The sequence below is a fragment of the Passer montanus genome, unplaced genomic scaffold (assembly GCF_014805655.1).
Source record: "Passer montanus isolate IOZ18808 unplaced genomic scaffold, ASM1480565v1 scaffold68, whole genome shotgun sequence".
In the NCBI taxonomy this organism is placed as follows: domain Eukaryota; kingdom Metazoa; phylum Chordata; class Aves; order Passeriformes; family Passeridae; genus Passer; species Passer montanus.
In genome coordinates, this window is record NW_024371926.1 from 3,814,536 (window position 1) to 3,841,483 (window position 26,948).

The following is a 26,948-nucleotide window of genomic DNA, read 5'->3' on the forward strand; positions in this document are numbered from 1 at the left end:
AGGGAGATCCCAACTTCCCATCTCGCCCTGTTTCCAAAGCCTCTGCACATCCACACAAGGAAAGACCTCACAGTGTCAGCTTCAGAACTGTCCTGCCTTATCCTCAAGCTCATCCCTGTCCCCAGAGCTTCTGCCTCAGGCAGTTTCTCCTGGCTGAGCTCCAGCTGGCAGTTCCATTTATCTGGCTGCATTAAGTGCCTGGCAGGTTGCATTATTCTTTAAGTACGTGAGGCTTTTCCAAACCTCATCTTCTCCCAGTAGTTCCTGCAGGCTGGCATTGGGGAAATCTTGCAGCATCCCAGCCCATGGTTCCCAGTTACCTTCCCCATCCAGTAGTCACTGGTGTGGGGTGCTGGAACTCCTACATCTTACTTTTTTTCGATAAATAAGGAAAAATGGGGCTACAGCTTAACCATTCGGGCTTTAAAAAAATTTCCAGTCAGCTGGGGTTCTATTTTCATCCAGAAAATAAGGTATTGAGATATATATATATATATAATATATATATATATGTATATATAATGTACCCATATATATAACATATAGCTGTAGTTATTTCAACTGAGATCAAAGTACAGTCCCTCATTTAATCTGGGGGATGCAATTAAAAATTATCTATTCTGCCAATAGTAATTAAACAAGTGCTTTTACTAACCAGGGCAACATCCTTTCTGATTAGCATCAGCAGAACCCAGGGATGACAAGCAAGATGTTGCAGTATCCTGCATTAATGGTTCAGTATCTGGCTCTGGGACTTCTGGGATAAAAAACTGAGATGTCCCAAGGATGTATTACAGGCTGAGGGGAAGGAATGGAAACTGGAATTTTGATATCCCAGAGCCCATAGGGCATTAGCAAAAGAGGTGTGACCTGCATCGTGTACCTTCTGGGAGCCACAGCCAAATCCAGTCTGCTGTCAGCTCCTGGTGCTTGGAAATGGGGATCCCTGGCCCCCAGCTCATTGTTCTCCATCCCCTCTGGCTCTGTCCCCAGTCTATTCCACTCCTGGTTCCAGTGCTCAGCATCCAGCCCCACTCACAGCCCGAGTGGGACCCTCTCCAGCACCACCCGGGGTGCCTCCAACTTTTCTGCATGGCAGGAGAGGACATCAAACGCAGCAAACCGCTGCCTCATCCATGCCCTGCCTTGGCCTCTCTCCCCCTCTCCCAGTTTGCATCATGGAAAATGATGTCCACAGGGTGCAGCCAAGGCTGCTGGCTCAGCTCCACATGCCCGGGGCCAGCTGAGACACAAACACGAGCTCCTATTCTGTCCTGGGAGGGGGAATTTGTCCCCTCCCTCCCTGATCCTGCATCTCTTCCCCTCTTCTGGAATAGTTACAGCTGCTCAGGAAACACCAGGGGAAGACAGCAGAAGAAACTGCTGTTTCGCTCCTTCCTTCTTATCCACCAGCCAGAACCAATTAAACTCACAGGAGCTCAGCTCTTCCCTCCTTCCCTTTTAATTTCAGACCCTCTGGTAAGAGGAGACATGATAAAATGTAAGATTAAATGTCTAATGCCTGGGATTTGGGATTACCGGGGCCAGGCTGAATGGCTGGAGGTAGAAGGATGTGTCTGGTTACAGGGAGGTATTGGGCTGGTGGTGCTTCTTCTCATCTTGTCTCTCATTTGTGGCATTGAAAGGGCAGGGAAGTGTGAAACTCCTGCACAGATCCAGCCCAGAGCTGTTCCAAAGGGAAAGGCTTCGCTCTACGATGCTCAGTTGTGGCTTTGGGAGGGGATTTCTGCTCAGGGCTGGAGGGGTGAGGTCCAAAATCCCCCAGTGGCAGCTGGGTGGGGATCTGTGGGGCCAAGTCTCTTGGGTTGGTAGGTAACAGTACCTGATAACCCCTGTCATAAACCAAACATGCATCACCCTTCCTCCCATCTGCTCTTCACTCCGTATGGGAGAGTTTCAGGCTTTGATGGCTGGAAAGATGCTGCTGATTTATTCATGGCCACTTCCCACCCATTAGCGTTAATAGCACTTCTTACTCTGTCTATGGAGCCTCTCAGTGACCTGGGAAGGTCAAGCACAGTGAGATGCTGCAGCCCAAATAATTTCCTGGAAATCACTGGTGTGGCGCGTTTCCGTCCTCAACATCTGAGCTTTCCAGCAGGGAAGGAGAAGGATGCCTGCACATGTCCCCTCTCCATTTCTTCTTCCTCTTGATCTTCTCACTTTGGAGAAGAAATCACAAAGATGAAATTGTAGGAGCTCTCCACAGCCTTCCTCCCAGCTACTCCTGGCTGCACTATATGGCTCTGCTCCAGCTTGCTTTGGGTAGGAAAGTGGCCTCTGGGTGGAAATGTGTCCTTTGGATGAATCCCAGCCCTATATAAGCCCCATGGCTTTTGATGAGGTCGCCACATCTCAACCACTGAGCAGCCAAGGGGTTTCCAGGACCTTCCCAGGGGAGAGAAAATAATTTGTCCAAAACAAACCTCGTGTCTAAGCTGATCAGAGAGAAATGAGTTCCTCGAGAGTTGCTGCTTAATGCCTGGATGTTCCTGCCTTTTGGGTCCCACGGCTCCAAACCCATCAGGTTAGTTTTGCCAACATCACCCTAAATACAACCAGGGCGCAGCCCCAGCCCTGCTTCTAGGCTGGTGTCTCTGGGGAGCAGGGGAGGAAGGATTTGTGGGGGTCATGCTGGTGTTCTGGTGTTCTAGGGCTGAGATCCTCTAAAGTCTCGGGGGCTGCCCTGCTGTGAGGTGTGGGGGAGCATTCTGCATCCTCCTATGCTCCAGAAAGTGGAAGAAGCTCTTGTGTGCAGTGGCTCCATGTCTGTGAGGTGGTGTAGGTGGGGGGATGCAAATCTGTCAAGGAAAGGGTTGCAGAGGATGAGTTTGTATCCTGGGGTGAAACAGAATATTCCAAACAGGAAAGCTTTGTGGCTGAGATTGGGCTCATCTCCCTTTCCAGGGGATCTCGCCCAAGTCCTCTCCCCTCCTGAGGTCTCAGCTCCCTGGATGTTATTTGAAGCAAGGACATAGATAAATGCAATAATGTTCCAGAGATGCTGAGATGCAGCGGATGGGCCGAGGAGCAGATAAATGTGTTAGTGCTGAGGCGCTGCACAGGCTCCTCCTGCTCCTGCCTGGCCTCTGTAGCCAGGAAAGGAAAGGCTGTGGATATTGCACTGGGTGATTTTTTTATTCTGGTTTGGGGTTTTTTGGTTTTTGGGTTTTTTTTTTTTTTTCTTTACTAATCCTTTAGCAGCTTGGTAGCAGAACCAGAGCCTTCTCTAAGGCTGCTGGAAGACCTGGTGCTCAGGCACAGCAAGAGACACCGTTTCAGTGAGGGTATTTGCTGTACTTTGGGAACACTGGGCTCGGGTATCTGAATTGCCAATAACGGCCATTTCATGTTCTGAGCCAAGATGTGTCCTCAGCCTGTGAATTGAGGCAGACAAAGGGGCATTGGGGCATTTTTGTCTTATGGGTGCCCAAGCACCCGAGTCATGCAGTTTTCCTTGTGTGATGGACTGGGGATGCTCAACTCCTGCATCACCAAAGCAGACATTGAAGTGTTTTGGGGAGGAGCTTTTGGTACAGAATGGTTCCATGTCCCACTGTGGGAACAAGGAGCAGAGACACTTCCAGAACCATTTCCTTCAGGGCACAGCACCTTCCCCCTGAAAGCTGCTAATGAAGGCCTGGTGCTAATGAGGGTGTCATTTAATGAGGGAGGGAAAAAGGAACAGGAGGGTTTTCAGATCTTGGCATGGGTCAGGGATGAATGGAAGACAGTGCTTCCCTGGTGTGCATCATCCCTTCAGAGCAAAAATGCCTTCAGGGCTTCTGCAGTGCAGACATCATCCCATCGACCACGTTTGTTAGCTGACAATGAAACTCTTTCCCCTCAATTGCAGTGTGCCCCTTCTGAACTTTTCTTGAGCTCCTGCAGTGACAAGTTCAGCAATTTGATTAAACAGGGTCTAAAACGCATTTCCCTTGGTGACTGTTCAAATTTGGCCCTGATGGGTTCATTGGATTCCCATGGGATTTCTCCTGTAGGATGAGACATCAGGAAGGTCCCTCAACCTCTGCCCCAAGCCACCAAGGTTTCACACAGCCACTGCCAGTGAGAGCCCAGCCTGTCTCAAATCTTTCCTTGCCTGCTCTGGGAAAGCAAGAAAGGGTTGAAAATCCAAATCCCTCCCCCCCCCAGAGGCATGTGGAGCTGGAAACATGGCTCATTTTGAAATGAAAAGGCAATCTCAGAATATTGCATTTCTGTAAAATATCTCATCCCAGCTTTAGCTGAAGTACTTCAGCTTTTATTTCTGTTACTTCAACATTAGCAAGCACTAATGCTTAGTAATTTAGGAGATAACTGAAATGACAAACCAAAACACTTTGATGCAAGAAACTCTCTGAAAGCTGGTGAAGAGATACAAGGATGAGCCTTTTGGTGCATTTTGGAATAATCCTTAGAGACAGTCCACCCTTCCCATCAGGATGTGGATCTTGATCCTTTGTGTGACAAAGAAAAGCAAGTGATGACCAGATGCAGCTACTCCAGAGCAAAAGCCCCTCTCCTGAATGCTTCTGGCTGCTTAAAATTCATTCTGGGTGCACTAACCCCAGCCTGAGCCACCCACTGAGTGCTGGGTATGTGTACACAAGATCGAGCACCTTCCCTGCAACTCTCTGCTCACAGTGTGTGTTAGAGACATAGGGTGACATTAAACACACTTTAGTGCAGGTCTCCTACTCAGTCTGTGCTAACACTGCACTGTCCAAGCTGGAAATGCAATGGCCTGGTAGTTTCTGGCAAGTGCTGCCCCCAGGTCTGCAGCCTCTCGCTTCCTGCTCCTCCTCCTCCTCTTCCTCCTCCTCCTCTTGCTCTTCCTCTCACCAAGTGGCTGCTGGAGCATCAGGAATGTAAATGCAGCAGTCATCTTCATCATCCCAAATATTTTCAGTCAAGCATGGGTGTGTTTCTGTGGACTTTCAGTTGCATAAAACTTCACAGAGCTGTGCTTTGGCTTGAAGTGGTCGACTTGATGTTCCCTTCAACTGCAAAACATTTGGGTTTGGTTGTTTGGAAAGAGGAATTCATTACACAGAGCTCTGCACCCGTGAGCCTGGTCAGGCAAGGAAGGATTGCTTTACGTGGCAGTGGAGGACAGATCTGTAAATCAGATCCCATCTTATGTCCACTGGCTAGAAAATTAAACACAGCACCCCAGGATGCGTCCAATACCGGAAAAGTTTGTGAAACACTTTCATAAATCCCTGGGAGGAGAAGAGACATTTAAGTTACAGCTTTGGAGACATATTAAATCTCACTTATTTTGTACATTCTATTAACTTGCATTAATACGTGAAAATATGCAGCTTTTCTTCTACATGGAGATGGATGACATTTCCAGAACTCAAGTCTTTAGGCTTTTCCAAGTTTTTATTGAAAAGCTGGAGATAATTACTTTTCCAGGGACATACAGATAATGACTTCACATTTACAGAGCGTGATTAATTACAAGTCTGTTTGTATTTACAGTTGTTTCACTTACCCCAGTAATGGGGCCACCTCTGAAGCAGCCTATGGAGCTATTAGCCCACGGGACCAGGAATCTGGTGCTGTGGTTCTTTCCAGGCGTTGTACAAAAACCATCTCTCTGACTTTGGGAAGGTGCTGGCTCAACCTTCTGCTCCTAATGCCTTGCCCAAATCTCCTTCTCTGCCTGCCCTGGCTCCAGTGGATGTGGGGGACTGTTTTTCCCCCTTAGCCCTGTGGCAGCCTTGTGAATTCTGGGGAAGCTGCTGCAGCACCTTCTGCTGGATGGAAGTAGGATGGAGGCTCTGGTACCCTACAGCCATCAGCTGCCAGCAGCCCAGGAGGAATGGTGGTCTGACTCCTCAGGCAGAAATCACTTCCAGGCCCCACATCCACCTCTTCCAGCACGAGGAGACCATGACTATGGGCCAAGGAGCCCACGGAGATCATATCTCTGCTCCATACCTTGGTTCCCCTGTCACTAGGTAAGGTGGGTATGTCTTGTAAGGTGGGCTTCATGCTGTGTCCTTCACAGCTGACCTGTCCAGCCCCATCCCAGCCCCACTGCTCTGACTCTCCTTCCCCAAGGCACCGTCACAGAGAGCAGAGAAGCCCCAGTGCTCAGGATACACATCCCTCAGCCAGAGGGGATCTCACTACTGAGCACTCTCTGCTGCCCAAAATACCTCTCCAGGCCATGACCCCACTTTAGCAGGCAGCATTCTCTGCCTATCACCTCCAGCACAGGTCAACAGCTGCCTCTGCCAGGTCAGAGCCACCATGGAGGCTCCTCTTTCCCCTCTCTGGTAATGGGGGAGGCTCCTCAGCCCCGCGAGCGGTGCCAAATCCCGCTCCAACAGCTGTATGTTCTCCAGCATGAGTCATCCCCACCCCGAGCTTTCAGCCTCTCCATAACAACATTCCTTCTCTCTGCTCTCAGATCCTGGCTGTGATCACTCCCTGCCTGGTCCTCCTTCCTCCATCCACATGGTCCCTCCTGCCCAGATTCAGTCTCCAGCCGAAGCAGCAGAGAGCAGAGAAGGCTTTGCCAGGATTACCAGAGCTGAGCTCTTCCTGCCCTGCACAATCCAACTTTAACCCCAGGGAACCACAGGCAGCTTCCCCCTCCCCCAGTCCTGCCTCCAGCACCTCTCCCCACATTAACATTTGACCCCTGGGGAGACCAGCACACTCAGTGCATCCCTGGTGACCTGCGACTGAAAAACTGCTGTGGAGACAGAGCCTGTGCAGGGAGGGGCACTACTGGAGCATGGTGGCTTCTGCCAGCCCCATGCTGCCTGCCCCCTGCCCTGCCCGTGCTGCCAAACCACCAAGCCCTGCTCCAAAAGCTGCCAGCACTGAGCTCCCACCACTTCCCTCTCTGGCTCTTTGGCCAGCACTGCCTGGCACAGGTACAGCCTCTGAATAGAAATCAAATTTTGCTCAAAAGCACTAATTTCTTCTGGATCATGGGGTACCCAGATGGGTTCCAGTGGTGGCAAAGGGAGACTTTGAATGTGTTGCTTGAACAGCATGAAAAGCCAAAGTCAAATCCCATTCTTCCCTGGGCAGTGGTGTTCTTTGTCTGAAAAGTTTGGATGAGTGAGGCATTGCTCCACTCCAGCAATGCAGCTGGCACCCTGGACCCACAACCACAATCTCTTCCTTCCAGAAACTCCAAAGATTCACAGAAGTTGCTTTAATTGAGCCTGGCAAGGAGGCAAAGAACTGACCCTGTGTAGCATTCCCCCAGACCTGGGGATTAATTTCCCTCATCATCAGCCTTCTGGATGATGCTCCCTGCCAGATTCAGGTGAGGAACCTGGTGTCCTGCACCTCATTTTTAAGCTTTATCCCTAAAAACCTTTCCCAGAAAGTGCTCCTTGCCATAGAGACATTCAGCTGGATCCTGGATCTGCTTCTGGACTGTGGGGTGTCAGTGGCAAAGTTATACAGGGAATTGCTGAGTTGTTTTGTGGCTTCCTAGGGAGAGCGGGGATCTGGGGAATGTGACCTTGGCACATTTTTAATTAAAGGCTGAGAAAGAGCCTCTCCCTGCAGAACATCTGAGGCTCTGGGTGAGATTGAGTCCCCACAGCACTTACTGGAGTGTTGGGGTGTGGTGCTGGGGTGGAAATGTGCTGGTGAAGACTCAGATTGGCAGTTTTGGTGTGTCAGGATGTGACCCTAGTTACAGCCGTGGGATTCTGTTCATTGCCCTGTGGGGATGGGGATGTGGGCATGGGGAGGAGGAAATGGGGGTGAGAGGATGAGCATGTGGGGATGAGGGGTGAGGATGCAGGAATGGGGGTGCTGTGCCATAATCCCTGGGGCTGACAGAGATATCTGCTGTGTCTTTGGCAAATTCAGAGGAGGGGAAACAAAGCCCTGCACTCTGAGCAGCTCCTTGCAGAGGGTCCTCGCACTGTGCCTGCCTGGAGGAGAAAGTGCCTCTGGAACCTGCATTAGCACCGTAGGGGGGGGAGCTGCAGCAAACGCCTCCAACTGCCAGGATTGACGTGGGATAATGCTTCATCCCAACTGCTGAACTCCCTGCGCTGAAAGGGGGATCCACTGCAGCCCCAGTCCCAGCGCAGGCCGGCCTGGCTTGAGGAACTGGGATCTTCTGGCGCACTGCAGGCTGGGGGGCTTTGCTGGGGGGTGGAGGAGGGTCTCTGAGCTCTGAGTATTTCATAGGATCAGAGAGTCATGGAATAGTCTGGCTGGGAAGGGTCCTTAAAGACCATCCAGTTTCATCCCTCCCCCTGGCGTGGGCAGGGACACTTTCCACTGGAGCAGCCCCAGACGAGGCAGGGCCCATCCTGCGGGAGGGCCTGGGGTCGCCGCTGGGCGAGGGGACCCGGGAGCGGGGCGGAGGAAGGATCCCAGCCCGGCCCCTTCCATCCCCCTCCGCCGCCGGCCCCGCTCGGAGCCAGGAAAATCCCAATCCCATCGATCCCGCACCGCGATCGCAACTTTCCCACGCCCGGGAAGCGGCCGCCGGCCGCACCGGAGCCCGCCCCGGGAGGGGCACGGCAGGGTCCGGTCCGGTCCGGTCCTGCCTCCTGCCGCTCCATGGCCCCGGCCGAGGCGGCGGACCCCAGCGCCCGCCGCCCCCGGGGCACCGGCCCCGGCCCCGGCGGGAGGCGCTCGGCTCGGCGGCCGCCGGTGAGTGCGGGGACGGGGGGACGGCGGGGGGGACACGGACACGGACACGCGGCACCGGCCGTGCCCATCCACATCCACCGCGGGCACACAGACCCCGGGCGGGATGCGCGCCGGGCACTGAGCACCCCCGGGCACCCGTGAACAGACACCGGCACCCACGGGCAGGCACTGGGCACCCCCGGGCACCCATGGACAGACACTGGCACCCACGGGCAGGCACTGAGCACCCCCGGGCACCCATGGACAGACACCGGCACCCACGGGCAGGCACTGGGCACCCCCGGGCACCCACAGGCAGGCACTGAGCACCCCCGGGCACCCATGGACAGACACCGGCACCCACGGGCAGTGCGGACTGAGGGGCACCAGGCACCCACGGCCACGGTGTACCCACAGATACAAATCTGCTCCCACAGACACTGAGCACACGCAGGGGCACCCAGACACGCACAGGGACACACACCGCACATACACACTCGCACGCACAACCAGCTGTGCACAGATGTGCACGCACACTCCTGTGCCAGCCCACACAGAGGCACACGCATCTTCACACAGCCAAAACCCGGGAGCTGAGCAGAACTGCCCCGTCCTGCACTTTTTGCAATTCCCGAGGCTCCTGGCAGAGGATTGGGGTGAGGAGTAGCCCCGCAGCTCATCCCCACGCAGGGTTTGATGTAGACACTAGAGAGAGAAGTGGGTGGAAATTATCCCAGTAGATCCCGGAGTTTGGGATCAGGAGGGCCTGTGTGCACAAGGGGCTGAGTTTTATGGCATGGAGGGGTCAGCGACCGCAGCCAGACCCACAGCTCTGTCTCACCTCTAGGTGGGTTTGGATCCTTGCTCATGAAATCAGCAAGATATGTCTTTTGCAGGGTAAAAAGTAGGGGAGATGGGGGTCAAAAAGCTGGGAGTTAAGAGTGATACCAGCTGGGAATACAGCTGGGAACTTTATTGCTTGCAGGCCACGTGAGATGTGGGCCTGTGGAGCGAGAGATGGGAATCTGTGTGTCTGTACCCCCTGGATAACTTGGGCCATGCCTGGGAGAAGGGAGGCAGCCTTTGGACTCCGTCCTTCCATCCCGTCCCCTCCCTCCATGCTGGCAGGGATTTTTCAAACAAGCAGCAGGGAACGTGCCAAATTCAGCAAGAGTTTGGTCCTAATTCCCTGGAAATCTCAGCCTATGGATTTTTCTTTTACTCTCCTTCCTTTTCTCTTGGCTGCGAGGATTTGCGAGGTGCTTGGCCGCAGCCTGCATCCCTGGGTACCCTGCCACCCCACACTACTTTCCAGAGGGAGGAATTCTCCCAGGAAATCCCCCTGAGCCCCTCACTCCTCCCCCTCCTCCAAGTGAGCAAAGAGCTCTCTCCGCTTAAATTTAGATGTCTGCATTATTTTGAATTTGGATTTATTAATTATTTGCATCTGGTTCCTATAAAAAAAGTTGGGCAATGCAGATGTCCTGATTTCAGCACTGGCTTGAGGGAGAAACACCAAATTTGTGGATTTTCATTGTCTCCTTAAACAATGGGCTGTCAGAAGCAGCTGGGAATTGCAATCCCGCTCCCATTGCAGGGGTCTGACATGTCAGAGTTAAGCAACATCCAAGTTGCGTGAGCTCCTCACCATGGGTGACTGCAGCTCATTTCCCAGTTGTGGAGATTAGTCTAATTAGCAGAGCAAATCTGGGTAAGGCAAGCTCTGATAATTAGTAATCAGTGGGATGTTTCCACACACTTTCTTTTGCCTGAGGGTTAGAGAGGCGTTGAGAGCATGGCCCCGTTTTTTAGGAGCAGGGAGAAGTTTGGGGAAGTCGAGGTGAATGGAGCTGGAGCTGCTGGTGGTACTGATGGCTCTCACTCCTCACGTCCCATTTGCCCATCAGGACCCTCTCCCCTGGGGTCAAGCACAGGATGGAAAGCAAAAGGAGGGACCTGTGTGTCCCCAAATCACCCCAGCACCATCTTTCTCTGGATCACATTCCAAGGGACAGTAGTGGCCCTGGTGGCTCCTGACTGCTGTCTGGGACATGTGACCTGATGATGGGAAGCAGGCACGATGCTTCTCCACACCCGGGCCAGGTGTGGGGGTGATGCCCCTGCTGACAGGTGCTTGGTGGAGGTGGTTTTGTGTTAACCCCTCCTCCATCCCATCTTTCACCTGGGAAAACTGAGGTCTTTGCTGCAGAGAGGGGAATAATGGGCACTTCTGACCTTTGGGCTGTCAATCCTGGGATCTTCTGTGCTTCAGCAAAGGTGAAAATCTGTCACAACCCCAGTGAGACTCCCAGTCCAGGACCAGAAGGTGATTCCCGCTGGGAAGGAGATTATCCTTCCCATGCTGTGGTAATTAGTGTTACTGAGTTTATGTGGAAGTTTCTATGAGGGAACTTAATTAATTATGGTTGATAAAGGGGTGTCCCCAGCTGGAGCTGGAGCCACCAGATTTTGTCACCACATTGGGAGCACTTGTGTCAGGTTCACACAGGGAGGTTTTATTCCTTGGGAATGAGCCCAGGGGAGGCTCTCGACTGGGAGCTGTTAGTGGATGCTGGGGTGGTGACAGGGTTTGCTCCAGCTGGGAAACCCCCAGAAATGTCTGGCAGATTTTTCTCCTGTTCCCTCTCTCTGGAGACCTTTATGTGTAGCCGAGGAGGGGAACTTGAAGTGAACCCAGAGAACTAGGGAAGGAGGAGGCACTGCACAGGTGGGGATATGAGGGCTCAGATCACCCCGAGTATCCAGCATGAGGGATGCACAGTGCACTGGGATCACAGCTGCTCCCCTGCTGGCCTGGCTTTGGTCTCCTGCAGCCGGGATGGGGAAGGAGCTGGTGCCTGGGTACTGCTCCTGTGGTCGCCTCCTGCCCTGTGCTGGAGGCGGCGTTGGAGGTTGGGCTGAAAAGGAGTTATTTTTAAGCAACACATCTCAGTGCAGACTGTCATTCCCATTCTCCATACCTTCCCTGTGGGTGGGAGAACCAGGGGGGCTCCAGCAGCTCGACACAGCCTCATACCCAGAAGGTCTTGTCTGCCTGGGTCCCCTTTCCTTGTGGAGAGGGATTTGGGGGAGCTCAGCCACCATGGGCTTGGATGTCATGGGCTCCCCGGGGCTTGGATGAGGCAGAGGGGGCTGGGCTGTGCTTGCTGGTTTGGGATCTCACCCATCACTGTGGCCTTTAGACACACTGCAGGTTTTGCTGGCTGATTCAGCAGTGAATTGCAAAACTAGTTATTCCCAAAATCAGGAGAGCATCTTTAAAGTCATAGTACTTTAGGAAAAGAAAAAGGAAACAGAGGTAGTTTCTGTTTGTTGGGCATTTCTTGGGTGTTCATTACAGCCAGGCAGGGCTGTTCCTGTGCCAGCTCCCGGGGTGATGCCTTGCACAGAACCCACAGGATCCTGCATCCAGGGTGGGATCCTGGGTGCAGAATGGGATCATGCCCCGTGGTTGGCCCCGCTGGCATGGGCATGGCAGCAATGGGAACACTGTCCCTAGGGAGATGCTGGATTCCCTTCTGTGTGGTCGGTGCTATCCTGCAGTGAAGCCCTTTGCAGGTGTGAGCCAAGGAAAAGAAAAAGCTCCTGGAAGGATAACTGGCAAGAGGGATAAACCTGCGAGGAGAAGGCCCTCAGAGCTGCCTGCACTTGGCCCTTTTCCATATGGCATTTCTGCATCTCCAGCCCATCACTGAGCTGAGTGGCACCTCCTGTGGCACAGGACTGGAGTGGCACTTCCAGACACCTTACAGCCTCTCTTCCCTCACCTAGAGGGAGATTTGGAGGCCGTTTCTGCTTTTTGATAGCCTTTGATGCTGGAAATTCAAGCTGGCAGTGTGCTCATGGTAGGGGCAGAGCATCCCAGGGACACCCAGGGATGTGAGGATCTGCCTGCAGGAGAGATCCTTCCCAAATTCTGCTTTACCACCACCCAGCTCTGCTGCTGTCAGATGCATTGGTATTTAGTGTCAAATTTTAGGAGAATCAATCTGCGAAGGCGGCCAGAGAGGATTGAGGTGGGAGGGTGGAGCCAGCAATGTGCCTTTGTGATGGGAGGCATTAGAGAAATATTTGGGTTTATTTTAATGTCAGGCTTATTGCAGGGGTTGGGAGCTTAACCTGGCAGCAGAGCAGTGCTCATCCCGCTCCAGAACGACATTTACAGTTCCATACTGTCATTCCATACTGTCATTCCTTCCCACCGGGAATGGAAACCTCAGGGCTGGTCCTGGTGAGCCACAGATGCCTCCAGGCTGGACGGAGGTGGCCAGGAATGCCGAGCCCTGCCTGTCCCCAGCATGGCCCGGGCTGTCCCCGAGCCCCGTTCCTGTGCTGCTCTAGCGTGGGATTCACCCGGGAGCGGCAGCGGCTGCAGGGGGGAACGGCAGCGCTGGGTTCTGTATTTTTTTAATTTATTTTTTCTAAAGGGTTATATAACCTTGGGGATTCTATTAATAAAAATAATGGTTTTGAACTCTGGGAACAGCCAGCCCCAGCAATGAGCAAGGAAGCGCTCCAAGTTCACAGCACGGCAGTGGGCACATAAGGGAGAGGCAGGAATAGTGGCCGAGGTACAGAGGGGATTCCCTGCCTGCAGCCACATTGGTGGCATCTGCCTGTCCCTCCTGCCAGCACCTCTGTCCCTGTTCCCAGGGAAAAAGAGAAGAGGAGGGAAGGGGATTGTTTCAGCCCAGTGTGGTCTGGACCCTGTGGATGTGGGGTGGGTGGTACACATCCTCCTGTACCCATTCCCAAGCAGCCTGAGATGAATCCAGACTGTATCCAGAGCAAAAGTGTGGCAAGAGCAGCCTGGTACAGCCCAGGTGAACATCACCTACACCCAAGGCATCGTCCTGAATGGGATCCAGGGGATGTGTGGTCCTCACAGGCAGAATCTGGGAGATGCTCATGGTCCTCACAGGCAGAACCCCAGTGAAGCTTGTCCCCATGGGATGCTCTTTGTCCCCACAGGTGGGATACTGGGGATGCTCCTGGTCCCTGTGGACATTGGTTTTGATTCCACAGGCGGGATTAGAGAGGTTAGAGGAACTGGAGTTAAAGAGGCACAGCTGAGGCTCCAGAATAAAACAGGAGGTGCCTGGTGTGTGTTCAGTATGAGTTTGGGGTTGTGAGCTGTGGGGGTCGTGTTCCCCCCAGTCAGTGTCCAAGAGCTTTCTCTTGCAATGTAGAGGGTCATTCTGTTCTTAATCCTTAAGTAGTCAGCAAGGCATTTAAAGGGTTTGCTATAAAAATTAAGAGTTTGAAGCTAAAATGGCAATTAGAGAAAATTGAGACATAAACTTAATCAGAGCATTTGGAGGCAAAAAGCCCACAGTCTTTGGGATGTGTTCAAGTGTCCAGTAGTTTCCCTTTAATACCAAAGTATTTAAAGCCTTATTTTTCAGGATGACCATTACCTTGCGTTTGTTGTGTTTCTCCCTTTGCCATGTGGGATTATCAACTTATTTTTCAGAAAGCCTTAATACCCCACTCAACAGTGGCCTGAGTTTGGTCTGGTTTGTTTGGGACTTCATTTTTTTTTCCCTTTAAATCTCCCTTACTTGAGTTGTCACAGCTTGACAGCCTTGTGCCAGGAACAAGCTGTCATCCTGGATCTCATATCTTTAATTCCTTCCCTCTGATGCTAATAACACCTTAAGATTATTAACTGGGAAAAAAAAATAGTATTTTTCTGCTGTTGGGATGCTGGTCACTGGCTCTCAATACTTCATTCATCTTGGGGAATGAAATTGGAGTGGTCATCCCTCTCCTCCTGCAGGGCACTCCTTGGGTTTAGTTTCTGGATTTGATTTGCTGAATATCCATGATTGTGTTGTCTCCAAATGCTTTTCTTGACAGTTTAAGATGCAGTGGGGTGCTAAGCCCCCCTCCCACAGCATCCCTTGGCTGGGGGCCACCCTGCAGCTCTCCCTGCTCACATGCCCTTTCAGGATGTTCTTCTGGGAATGGCCTGGGCAGCATTTCCATGCTGGCAGTGCTGGGAGACACAGGAGAGTGCACGGACACCCCGTCCTGCCCCAGCCCCACTGCCAGCCATGGCTGGGCATGCTGCACCGTGCTGCGAGGACACAGATTCCTGTCAGCATGAGCTTATTTTTATTTTTTTAAAGATGTTCTTGGTCTGGGACTTGTTCAAGGCCTGTTTTAGCTTCCCAGGGTTCCACTTATCCCAGGCACAATGGTGCCAGCCCAGCTGATGCTTCCTACCAGATTGGTCACCTACTGTGTTGGGCAGCAGCTTCCACACCTTTTTGCTCATCTAGGAAATAAAGTTCTGGATAAAATGGCACACCATGCCATGTAAATCCCTAGATGTGGAGTTTTATGTTGGTGTGTGTGAGGGTAGGATCCTGGGGACGCACTGAGCAGGTCAGAGGAAATAGGAGACAGCAGAAAATTGGGAAAAACACATCTTTTAGCTTAAATTCTCTATGGATTGGTGGGTCCTGCTGTCTGATGAATGGCTTGATATTGGTTTAGGTTTTTAGGTCCTGCTTGGATCATCACTCACAGGGCTCTGGGTGCTGTGGCTTGTCAGACCTTTCATTTGAGTTCCAGGTGCCTCAGTTTCCCCAGCAGACAAATAAATAGCTCCTTCCGTCACTGCTGTAGTGGCAGACTGGCAGTGGCACCTTCTGCAGGTGTCGCAGGACTGGGGTGACCCAGGACAGGTCCCTTAGGCTGTGATGCCAGCAATGGCTCTGTGCTGGGTGTGGCACAGCAGGGTCCCAGCTGTCCTCGCTTCCTGAGCAGCTCAGGGGTTTAGAGGGATGAGTTTGGGGGCTTTGGGAGTGTGGTTGGAAGAGGTGCCTCAGCCCTCCACTCCTGAGTGGGGAGAGAGAAGTGACTTGAGAAAGAGGGGAGCAATCGGGCAGAGCAAAGCTGCTCGTCCCTGCCTGTTGTAACCTGTGGGCTCGGTGTCCTTGTGCTCCTGGCAGCCCTGTGCTCCCAGTGTCCCTGTGGTGCCCATGCTCCAGCATCCCGGGCACAGGGACCCCAATGATGCCTGCTCACCTTTTTCTCCTCCCATTGTGCAGGAACTGTGGCTGAGCCAGAGACGATGACTGCAGAGAGCGCCGAATCCAAGGGGCCTATGCGGGAAGCGGAGCATGGAGGGCCCAGGGTGCCAGTGCCCCCTGTGCCGTCGCGGCGCCGGGGTCGCCGCCTGCGGCGCAAGCCCCCAACGGAGCCCGCGCTGAAAGGGCAGCTCCGCATGCGCTCACCCGCGGGGGCCTTCGTCATGGTGGGCATCTCCGTGGTCCTGGTGGGCATGACCATTGCTGTGGTGGGCTACTGGCCTCACCGGGGACATGGGGGCACTGGGGCCGGCACGGGGAACACTAGTGTGGTGGGGGACATGAAAAGGGATGTGGCAGCTGGGCGCCACCTGCCCCACAGCGAGAAGCTGAAGCTGATCGGCCCCGTCATCATGGGCATTGGGCTCTTCATCTTCATCTGCGCCAACACGATGCTGTACGAGAACAGGGACATGGAGACCCGGCAGCTGATGCAGAAGGGGCTCTACAGCCTGACAGTGGGGCTGCCCAAGGAGACCAGCCCTGAGTACGGGCACTGCCAGCACAGGGACAGCCAGCCCTTCCCCAAGGCCAATGCGGAGTGCGTGGAGGGCTGTTACCAGGTGGACCTGTCCTGTCAGCCCTGTCCCAGCCCTGACAGCAAATGGTCCGACTGCTACGGCCCCAACCGGCTCCAGGCCATGGCCGAGTTCCTGCAGCACCCGGCAGCTTCCCCTGCGACCTCTGTCCACAGCCTCCGCTCCACCGAGGTCAACCTGAGCCTCCCGTGCCGCACTGGAGCCGAGTCCCTCCTGTCCTCGGCCGTGGGGGCCTTGACACTGCCCATCATCAAGCTCAACAACTGCTTGCTGGACGGGGCAGCACGGGAGGCTGGCGGGAGGGCAGAGAGAGGCCCTGCTGAGCATCCCCCCAAAACATCACAGCTCTCCCGGGCTCCGCTTTCCATTGGTGACAGCACCGCACCCTGTGGCCAGGATGGTGATGGTGGCCACGTTGTCATCAACGTGGATGACAGCTGTCCCAGCGCGGAGCCGCTGGTGGAGCTCAGCCCCGATGTGCACCTCCACAGCCCAGGACACTCCAAATCCCTGGACCTTGGCCGGCCGGGGGTGTTGCTGCTGGCCCCCATCAAGGACCGTAAGAACCGGAGCTGGCCCCGGCTGGACCACGTCAGCCTTGTGGGCTACGCCAAACTGGAGAGCACTGGCGAGTCCTTGGACCAGCTGCTGGAGCCCAGTGAGCCCCCAAGCCAGGGCGAGCCCATACCCAGCTCCTGGGTGGTGGGGATGGAGCAGGGCACACAGGTCTGATGTCCCCAGCACCTTTGGGGACTGTAACATCCCAGTCCCTCATCTTGGCCCCCAGCACCCATCGACCCCAGAACCCCACACCCAGGAGGGGTTTGGGGGTGGCATTTTTAAGCCAATGCCAAGAGGAAGGTCCTGACCCTCCGCTCCTGGGCGAGGGCTCACCTAGGTGGGATGTCCTTCCAGGTAGATGCCCTTGGCCTTACAAGACCTTCTCCTGGTGGCTTTTCCAGAGGAGTCCTCACTTTGAGACCCCACAAATTGTGGGATAGGGACATGGGGGCACGTGAAACCCCACCAGCCCCCACAATACTTTATCTCAGCAGGGTTGGGGTGAGGAGATGCTTTGGGGGATGGTGTCCCCTTGTCCGCCTCAGCCCACCAGAAAATTTGCTTGGCCAGAGCACGTAGGCCCAACGGGGCTATTAAATATTATCTGGATGTCATGTGGTCATGGCTTGCCTCCTGCTCTTGACTGTGGGATGCTTGGGAGGGGCAGTGCCTGCGGCAGTCTGTCCAGAGGGTTTGTGAGACCTTGTGCCCCCACCCAGACTCCACTGGAGAAGGGATGCTCCGTAACCAGCTGCTCAACATTCACAGGATGAGGTGATAAGTGCAAGGTTTGGGATTTTTATGGAGAGAAGGGATGTAAGAGGTGCCCAAGGAGTTGCAAGCAGCAAGCAAGGTGCTGCTGCCCACTTGGGGTGTAGCAATTCTGAGAGCCTCTCAGTGGATCTGAGTTTGTTTGTGCTGGTTTTTGATGGGATGGAGGATGCAAGTGGTGGGAGGAAGGATGTGAAGGGACAGAAAGGTAGAGGAGTGTCAGTACTGGTTTTGCCAGGTCCTTTTGGTGCTGTTCTGTTACCTGGTGCCTGTTGGATGCAGAGCAGGAGCTGTATGGGATGAGGCCAGAGAGGCAGCCTCAGCACTGGGGTAGATTCCTGGATAAAAGGGAGCTGGGGGTTCATCCCATCCCTTCTTACTCCCTCCAGCTCTCTCTTGGGCAGGAGGAGCCCCGGGATGCCAGTGCATGTGGAAGGATGGATTGGAGCAATGAGACTAGCACAGCTCTGCTCTCCAGCAGCTTGGGAGGCTTCAAAATGGCTGTGGCAGCCTAGATGGGATCTTTGCCTTTTACCTTCCCAAAACCAGGGCCTGTTGGGATGGCTGAAATCTGTTTTATCTGTATGAAATGTTTGGGGGGGAATGTTTTATTTCTGTCTCTGCTTCTCCCTCTCTGGTCTGAAGTGAGCACAAAGTGTCAGACCTTGCAAACTTTGGAAACAACGTCCTTCTCCAGATCAAAACATCCCAGTAAAATCATTTGGAAATTGCCTTTTCTACCCCAGCACCCTCTTCTCCCAAAAAAGCAACCCCCACAGTGCTTTGATGGTGGGGGGGTTCTACTTTACAGGGAAAAGTTGTCTCTGTTTCCAATGCCAGCCCTCCCAGAGAGCTTGGTTACAGCTTCCCCCGTGCAGGGACCAGAGATGGGACCAACAGCTGTGGTTTGGGCCCAATTGCATCCCAAAGGATTCTCTGGGAGTGATACTGGTCCAAGCTCAGCTATTTATTTGGCTACTTAATCTCAACAGTATTTAGGCACTGATTCAATGCAATAAACAGCAACAAGAAAAAGTCACCATTAGGGTCTGTCCCGGAGCAGCATTGCAGGAGAAGTGCCAGAAGGTTGTTTTTGTCCGAAAATAACTTTTTCCTTCAGCTTAACCATCCACAGCCAGAGCTAATGCTGGGTTCTGGGCCATGCTTTGGCAACTGGCAGCAAGAAATTGGAGCCCAAAATGCCACAAGGAGCTGCACGAGAAGCTACTGGGGGTGTTTGTTTTAATTTTTCCCATTCATTTTCGGCTGAGGCTCAGTCTAACTGTGGGAAATGGCAGGATTGCAGGGCAGCCTGCCTGGACCATGTGCCTGCACCAGCATCATCTTCTTGCCCCATCCTCCTGCTGCCCCATCCTCCTTCCCAGCTCAGCAGCATCCTCCAGGGGAGCCATTTCTGAGTCACACAGGGATAATTTCAAAATACAAAGCAGCTTGATTAATTAATCTGGCAGGGTGAGAAGCCCTGTGCCTTCTCCAGGGAAGAGCAGCATCTGTGCATCCCTCACCTTCAGCTCTGTCTGTGCACACTGTTCCCAGAGTATTTGTGGGATATTAGCAGTGCTGGTTTCAGTGGATGGATGCCATGTATGCTGTCCTCACAGTGTTCTGGGAATTAACTGGGCAAGGTGAGGCTGGGTTAGAAACAAATCAAAAGAGAAAGTAAAAATGTACACCCTGGATGGATCCCTCCATTGACTGCTCGGCTGCAGAGTTGTGAAGTGGAACAATCCTGGAAGCCCTGGAGATGCCCCAGTGCTTGGTGGTGCCTCCTGTCCTGCTCAGGAACAGGCTAGACACACTGTGGACTAAATACCCAGCTGTCATCACCTCCCAGGGTATCGCACCCCAGGAGCTGGCCCCTGCAGGAGGACATTGCTACCAACAGAAGGGGTATTTCGTCATAAACACCAGCAAAGAAAATTGGGGGATTGTTCCCAACACCAATATGTCCAGGCTGACGACGACTGACCCCGGGGGTCCCTTGGACCAGAGGATGGAGGCTGGGGAGACCAAGGGCAATTGCAGTTATCCCCCACCACCAAGAGACCTCTCAGCTGGTGCATGGCTACAGGACAGCTTAGTTTGGGCCAAAAATGGATAAAATGGGGAAAATGGATTGAGGGAACCACTACCACAGGCTGTGTGTGGGAGATGTGCCCTCGGGAGGTGCAGACACCAACTGGTGGCTGTGAGAGGGTCTCTCATGCCTGGGGACACCCCACTAGTGCCAGCGGGTCTCCACATTTGCTGCTGGGACACCTCTGTCCCCAGGGAGCACAGCAACCACAGCTGGGGAAAATCACTCCCTGATATTTCTTAGCTGTTGGCTGGTTTGCAGCTCTTTCTCCTCTTCTTCCCCCTCCTCCTCTCCCCGCAGTGGGGTAGGTCACAGCCATGAATCTGCTTGGCTGGAGTGCCCTTCCTTAAGATTTAAGGTCTGTGGGAGGGAGCAGCCGAGGGCCCTGCAGTGTGTACTTGCAGTACAGCCAGGAGTGAGTGATCCCAGCCATAAATCTGCCGAGGTGTGGGGAGGATGACGCGCAGGGGACGGCGTGACCTGTGCCGGGTGAGTGTGGCTTCTGCCCTCCATGGCTGAAGAGGAGCGCTGTGATGAGTGCAGGTGTGTTCCCCGGCTCTGGAACACCCTGGCCCTTGTGGCAGGGGGCTGATTTCTGTTGTTTGATTTTAAAAAAGGGCGAGAGTGTGATACAAAATGCCTCTCTGCATTAATGAGCCAGCGCTGAGCCAAAGGCACCCATCCTAGTGCTTCCCGGTACACAGGGGAGCTGGAACGGGGCTGGAGCTGGGGTGGGGTTGGGAATAATTGCTTAATTTTTTAATTTTTTTTTCTGTGGGTTTGGGGGCGTCCTGTGTAGGTTCTCTGGCATCCAAGGCTCTGCACATTAATCCTACCGTAGCAATGGGCTGAGCAATGTGGAATGGATTGCCCTGGGGCTGGTCCTGGGTCAAAACCCAGAGTTCCCTCAGTGTTGTCAGCATCTGTGTGATGTGTCCTGACAGCTGAGCACTGCCATGGGGCTGGAGCCCAAATCTCTGGGGCAAAAAGCAAAAGATGCCCATGAATCTGCAGGCATCTGCACTGGTGCTTCCTTGGGTGGTTGGGGACGGAGCAGGGATGAATCCAAGGCCATTGACCCAGCTGCTGCAGGACCTGAAGTAATTCCCCACCTGGTTTTGGCTGTTCTTTTGTGCCTCATTTTCTCCAGTGATGGAGCTCAGAGCTGAGCTCAGCATGTCCAGCCTGGCACATTGCCAACATAATTCCTTCCTTTCAATCCCGTTTGTCTCAGACCCTGGGCTCTCCCAGCTGGAAGGGATGGAGTCACCCTACTGCTGCCTGGCTCCCACAGCAATTCCCCCAGGAGCCCTGAGAGCAGCCCTGATCCTCCAGGAACACAACTGGCTGCTGAGCCCCAAAAGCAGGAGGAACAGCTTAAAAATAGTCTGGGATGTAATAAGCTGGTGACTTAATGGGAACTTTCTCCTACTGATGAGACAGCTACTTCTCCAGGATGGAGACATGAGGAAGGACCAGGGATGGGTGATGAAGGAAAGCGACTTTTGTGGCTTCTTCCCAAAGGATGGGACCTCCAAGACAGAGTCATTGCCTTTGGTGTGGGATCTGGGGCTGGGGTGGGTGTGGGGCCACCCAGGAGCGCAGGCTCGGCCCGCCGGGAGCTGCTGCCTCCTGCACAGCTGGGACAAGGCGTTGGGGTTTTATTTATTTGCATCTGGATTGCCATGGTATTTGTTTGCCTAACATTTCCCCTAGCTTGTAACAAGGCAAAACGCCACAGGCAACATTAGCACACACCCTCCTGCTCTGGCTGTGAGGTGGTGAAAGGCACCCTGCACTTGGGACACTCACCCAGAGGGGCTTTGAGGAGCTTGAAGGAAAAGCCTTTCCAGTCTCCTGGGATGGCCCCAGACTGCTGAGCATCGAGGTGGGTGTTTGCTGTCCCTGCGAACAAACACTGGGGAAATAAGCTGAAGACACTTTTCCCCTGGGCATTCTGGATGGGGTTCCAGTGTCACCTGTGCTGGGGTGTCCCTTCACTAGCAATGGCAACAGTCCTGCCCAGCAAAGCACCATGGATGGATGGTCAGTGTGGGACCATATCCCTGGTGCCACTGATGTCCCTGCAGTGTCCAGGACAGCGATGTGCCAGAAGTCCCTTGGGAACCATCAGCCCCATGTCCCCTCCCTGTGGAAGTCCCAAGGCTGATGATGGTGTTTCTGCCAGGACACACTGGTGCAGTCCAGCACAATCCCATATTGTTGGAGCTGGTAGCTGTGGGACAGACTGGAACCCACAGGAGCTTGACAGAGCTTGGAGCTGCTCCCCAGGTGATGCTCAATACAGCCACAAGTGGGAGCAGATGATGCCATTGAGCAGGGGACTGACATCCCAAAGTGAAGCTAAGCAAAGGATGAAGCCATTTCTTGGTTGGTTGTCTACAGACATGAGGCTTTTGGGGCTGTGGTTCGTACCCAGCCATGACCCCTCACACCAGTGCATTGTCTGAAGGTGCTGAGACCTCCCCAACCTCAAGTCCCCAGAACAGGGCTGTTTTCAGCATGACCCTGCCAGGATGGGGAGGGCAGGAGCCTGGGAGATAACAGGACCTGGCTCTGCCACAGAGCTGTGAGTGAGTCATGTTGCTGTGACACTTACGGGAAAGCAGCTCCAGTGGTGGCAGGTTCCCAACTCTCCAGGGTCAGGTTCTGAGGCTCCTTGGTAATTCTGGCTTTACAGGAGTCTGAGATTTAGTACTTTTTTGATTGAAAGCAAACTGTCCAGGGTCAGGGTGTAGTGGTGATGGCTGTGTGTGGAGCAATGGGAATTCAGAGCTTTTAGCAGGACATGCCATGTGCCACCCTTCTCTTTCTGCCTGTTAGGGAAAGCAAGGCACAGGGAGGTGCCACAGCCAGCCCCTGGGCTGCCCCTGCCCCCAGGGAAGCTCTTCCCAGCCAACTTCCAGTCTCCAGCTGCCCTAACTGGGCCTCTGGCTCTTGTTCTCTGTCAGGCCTGCAGCCAAGATGCCCTGTCAGCTTTTTGTGCCTTATTTTTGTCCCTCCTAAAGCTGTTGTAGCCAGAAAAAAAATTAAGGACCAAAATATTGATGGATTTGACATTTCCCCCCACTCAAGTCACACTTAGGGTTGGGCAGCAGCTGCTGAGCACACACCTCTCATGGGCTCACCACAAATTCCATAGCTCAAAGGAAGGTTTTATATCAAGTGATGCTTCTTTGGGGCAAACTTGAACTCTGGGAATTGCTTCTGGCCATTCTGGGGGCTTTGGTCCCACATGTGACCACAATGGGAACTGTTAAAGGGTCCAAAGGCACCAAGAACCCAGGGAAATGCTGGCCCAGGGCTGGGAGAGTTTTGGCACCATTGTAGCTACATTTGGGGGCTTTGGTTTAGGCTGTCACCACAAAGCCAGGCTAAGGAGAGAAACCTGGAGGAAGGAAGATAATTCAGTGCCAGGGAGAGAGTTTTGTTTGAAGATTTATTGAAAAATGCAATACAAGAAGCAATACTGAACACTTAGGTCTGCCTAAACACTATGGCAACTTTCCCTTTGATTCACTATGAAAATCCAAAATAACAGCTCCCATCACTAGTTGACCTAGAAAGTTTTGCCAACTTTAAAAGTTCCTGTTTTTATTTATAAAGAGTTGTAAATACCTAATCTAGACAATTCACAATTGCCTTAAAAATTTTTTTACAAAGCTCCTTCATCTTCTCAACAAAATCTTTTTTTTTTTTTTTTTAACAAGTTTCATCTCTAAGGCTGGGACACTACCACCTCTTAAGGTAATTGTACAATTAGGAAAATCAGCAAACCACAGTTTATTAAAACCAGAAATCAGTCAGTCCTTTGCCAACACATCTCTGTTGGTCAGGGATTGCTATTGGGCAACCAGAGCTGCCATTCCAGTTTAATGGAGAAGAACAAGAGTTCCTTGCCTTCCTTTCTATAAAAACATTCATTCATATATAAATAGCTTCCATATAATGCATATTATACAATCAAGACAGTCTCTGGGTGAATTTGTGGAGTGGGAAGAGCTGGGAACATTCATATAAATAGACCTTACTTAGCTGGTATGTCCCCTAGAGCTGACACAGCACGCTCAGAGCCAAGGATTTTAAATCCCACCAGAGGTGGAAGGGGAGTGGGCAGTCCCACCATGGCCTTGGCTGAGGGTGAGAGAAGCTTCTTCTGCTTTTAACTTGTATCTTCTTGCCAGGCTCCTGTCCGGCTCCTGGGCTCGGGCACCGTGTTGGCAGGAGCAGGGCTAGAAACCCCTGAGGTCAGACAGCAGGTGATGGCAAAGGGCACGTGAGGCCATGACTTGTTTAAATTACTCTAGGAGAAGCAAGAACTCAGCAGGGGGAAGTGTGAAAATGGACAACCTGGAAACAGCCACCCAAAATCCAAGGAAAAAATACAAATAGAGTTGTTACAGTCTGCAGGCCCTTTAACAAGGGACATCTGCAGCGACAGTGAGCATATCCTTTTGGAAAGGAACCACCTCTCCTGCCAGCAGGTTTCTCACCCCAGAAATCCCCTGCTTGGGGTGTTTTGTCCCACTCATTGTGCTCAGGGCATGGGACACCCCAAGGGAACACCCACGGACCACATTCCCCTAAATTCTCCTGACAGCCAAGTGCCTTTAAGTGCTATGGACAAACTTAATTTATCACACTGGCTCTGCCTGGTAAAGCCCAGAAATCCTCTCAGCCCTTGCTCCACGTGCCCCTTCACTCCTCAGGGATCTGTTGCAAGTGAGAGGGAAGGACTGAGCAGCAAAGAACTCAATTCCCAGAAAAAGCACAGTGACAGAGGGTGCTCAGCATGACGGGTGTTTAAGGCAAGCATTACCCAACTGAACTGAGGACAGCAGAGACACAGGCCTCCTCCAGGGCCTGTGCGGTGGAATAAGGAAGGAAAGGGCTTTTCAGACGTGGATAGGAAGACTTAATCTCTGCACTATAGCCCAGGACTCCCTAAATCCCCAGAGCACAATGCCCTGAGGGAGGCAGAGTGTCCTGGGAGGGAGCCCTGCACCAGAGCAGCCCAGAGGCAGCTGCTGGCATGGCCAGCCTTCTTCCCAGGGCCAGCAAGGCTCAAAGAGAGGCAAAATCCAGCAGCTCCAGCAGAGTCTCCAATCAATACTGACAGCTTAATTAAAATTGCACCTGAAGCTGAGAAGCTGCACCAGCCCCAGTGTAGTTCCAGGGCTGGTTGCAGCTGAACATTGGAGGTTGCAGCCTGAGCTAAATCCAGTGACTTCTGAAGTACATGATTCAAATTTAAAACTAGAGAGCTTTTCTCTTTATTGCCATTTTTTTCCCATCCTCACCTGAGGAGCAGAGCACTTCCTGCCCTCAGCTACCACTGTGCCACAATATATATATATATATGTATATTTGTACATGAAAAAAAAAGTGTTCACAAGTGTCTGGGCAGACCCTTTACAGAGCTTGGTTGGTTTTTTGCTTCTTGAATTTCAATGGTGGAAGGACAAACCAGGCAAGAACATTCCCATGAAGCTTAGAGAGCAGCAGTGGGAGCACATCCAGCCCCTGAAATAATGTTTTTGCATCACCCCCTCTGTGCTGGAGATGGCCCTGGAGGTCTGTCAGCTCAGCCTCAAGATTCAGACAATCACCCTGGTATTTCATTCCAGCAAGGGGGTCATGAAGCCAAATCCAGACCCGCAGGCCAGTGTGAAAGAGGGAATGTCAACACTTCCCATGTGGTTTGGCTCTATCACAACCAGCAACACCTGACACCTCCTAAAATTCCTTGTTAAGCCTCTCCAAATACAACTTGCAGGCCTAGGAAGGATTGTCTAAAGGAGTTTAAATTAAATGATAGTAGATACACGCTTTGGGAAATGGGTAACATGTTCAGCTTTAAATAGCACTGTGAGGGGAGGAAAAAAACCCAACCCATGACTTACAAAAAAAACCCAAAAACCCCTCCCTAATTTAAAAATCATGAACACAAACAAGTGAAAAACTATGACATCGAAAAGCTCAGTTCCTGTGAATGCTGCACAAGCCTACCTTAACAGCATCCTGAGTCCAAACACCTTAAACACACACTTCTAAGGGTTTTTTAATTTAATGGCATCTAGAAAACACAAACAGGTGGGGAGCACTCGGCAGAGACACACGGGAAGAGAGTGAGATGCTATCACAGTCCTCTTAAAGCTCTAAAATTCACAGTATAAGATACTTGAAGCAACTTCCAGTATTCCTTAAATCTAGTCAACTATTCAGATGTGTGCATAGGCTACACCACAAAACCCTACTGTGATCACACATCAGGGCTGCAACCCAGTGCAGAGGGAGCTCGGAGCAGCCCAGGGGTGGCAGTGGGGCTGCAGCTCCCCAGAGCTACAAAAATAATCTAGAGGCAATCGGAAATGCTGCACAAAGTCTGACTCTTTGAACTGACTCTCCTGGAAGAAGGACCCACGGCTTTGTGAAGGCGCATACAGATCCCGCTGGGAATACGCACGGCACAGCTCCGTTATCCCTGGCGAGGCAGAGGGAATACAAGTTAAAACAGGGAGCCCTGGAGCCCTGTGAGGTGGGATTCTGTGTCTGAAGAGGCTTTGCGTGAGAGGGAATGCAAAACTGAAAACCTGTAAAAAATACTAGAAATATTTTAGAAGTTAGAAATATGGCATATTTCTGTTGCAATAGATATTAAAAAAACACCAACAAAACAAAACCCTATATCCAATAGGATCTAGTGGGCTCTGGAAAAATCCCAAGTAAAATGTCAAAGCGCAACTCTTAATAAATGATATGAATGTCTCTGAGTGTCAAGTCTGAAATCCGAGGTCTTTGTGCTCCAGGTAGTTTCTTGGTAGTTTTGCTGGGTTTCTTTTTCCTGGCGTTGTCTCGGGCAGGAACGTTTCCTAGCAAGAGAGGAAGGCAGTAAGTTGTACCTACCAACAGCGGCATGCTGGAAGAAACAGGAATCTGCCTCCCTGAAGTGGATGGGAACTGAATTCAGGTGAGTTACCACCAGTGGCAGGTGAGAGGTGCCTAAACGGGCTCCAGGAGAATGACTTTGCACAAGGGTCTGGAGCAACAGGACAATACCAGAGGACAGGGTTAGATGGGATATTGGGATGGGATATTGGGAAGGAATTTTTTCCCTGGGAGGGCGGTGAGACCCTGGCACAGAGTGCTCAGAGAAGCTGTGGCTGCCCTTGGATCCCTGGAAGT

General features: G+C 52.6%; 2 protein-coding genes across 32 annotated transcripts in view; one reads left to right on the forward strand and one right to left on the reverse strand.

Annotated features, from left to right (window-relative positions):
- The first annotated feature begins 8,572 nt into the window (after positions 1-8,572).
- On the forward strand, positions 8,573-23,495 carry TMEM200B (transmembrane protein 200B). Its single transcript, XM_039729034.1, has 2 exons — positions 8,573-8,676; positions 15,735-23,495. The coding sequence occupies exon 2, from the start codon at positions 15,758-15,760 to the stop codon at positions 17,042-17,044; it is 1,287 nt and encodes a 428-aa protein (XP_039584968.1). The 5' UTR covers positions 8,573-8,676; positions 15,735-15,757; the 3' UTR covers positions 17,045-23,495.
- Positions 23,189-26,948, reverse strand: part of EPB41 (erythrocyte membrane protein band 4.1) — an 86,749-nt gene continuing 82,989 nt past the window's right edge. For 29 of the 31 annotated variants that reach the window (XM_039729001.1, XM_039729002.1, XM_039729026.1 and 26 more), the window contains one exon: positions 23,189-26,635. The gene's annotated coding sequence lies outside the window, so the exon portion shown is untranslated. The remainder of the gene's footprint in view (positions 26,636-26,948) is intronic. The other 2 variants (XM_039728996.1, XM_039728993.1) reach the window with 1 other exon arrangement.

Excerpts from the sequence above, each read along its gene's own strand:
- TMEM200B (XM_039729034.1), top strand. The coding sequence starts at position 15,758 with ATGACTGCAGAGAGCGCCGAATCCAAGGGGCCTATGCGGGAAGCGGAG.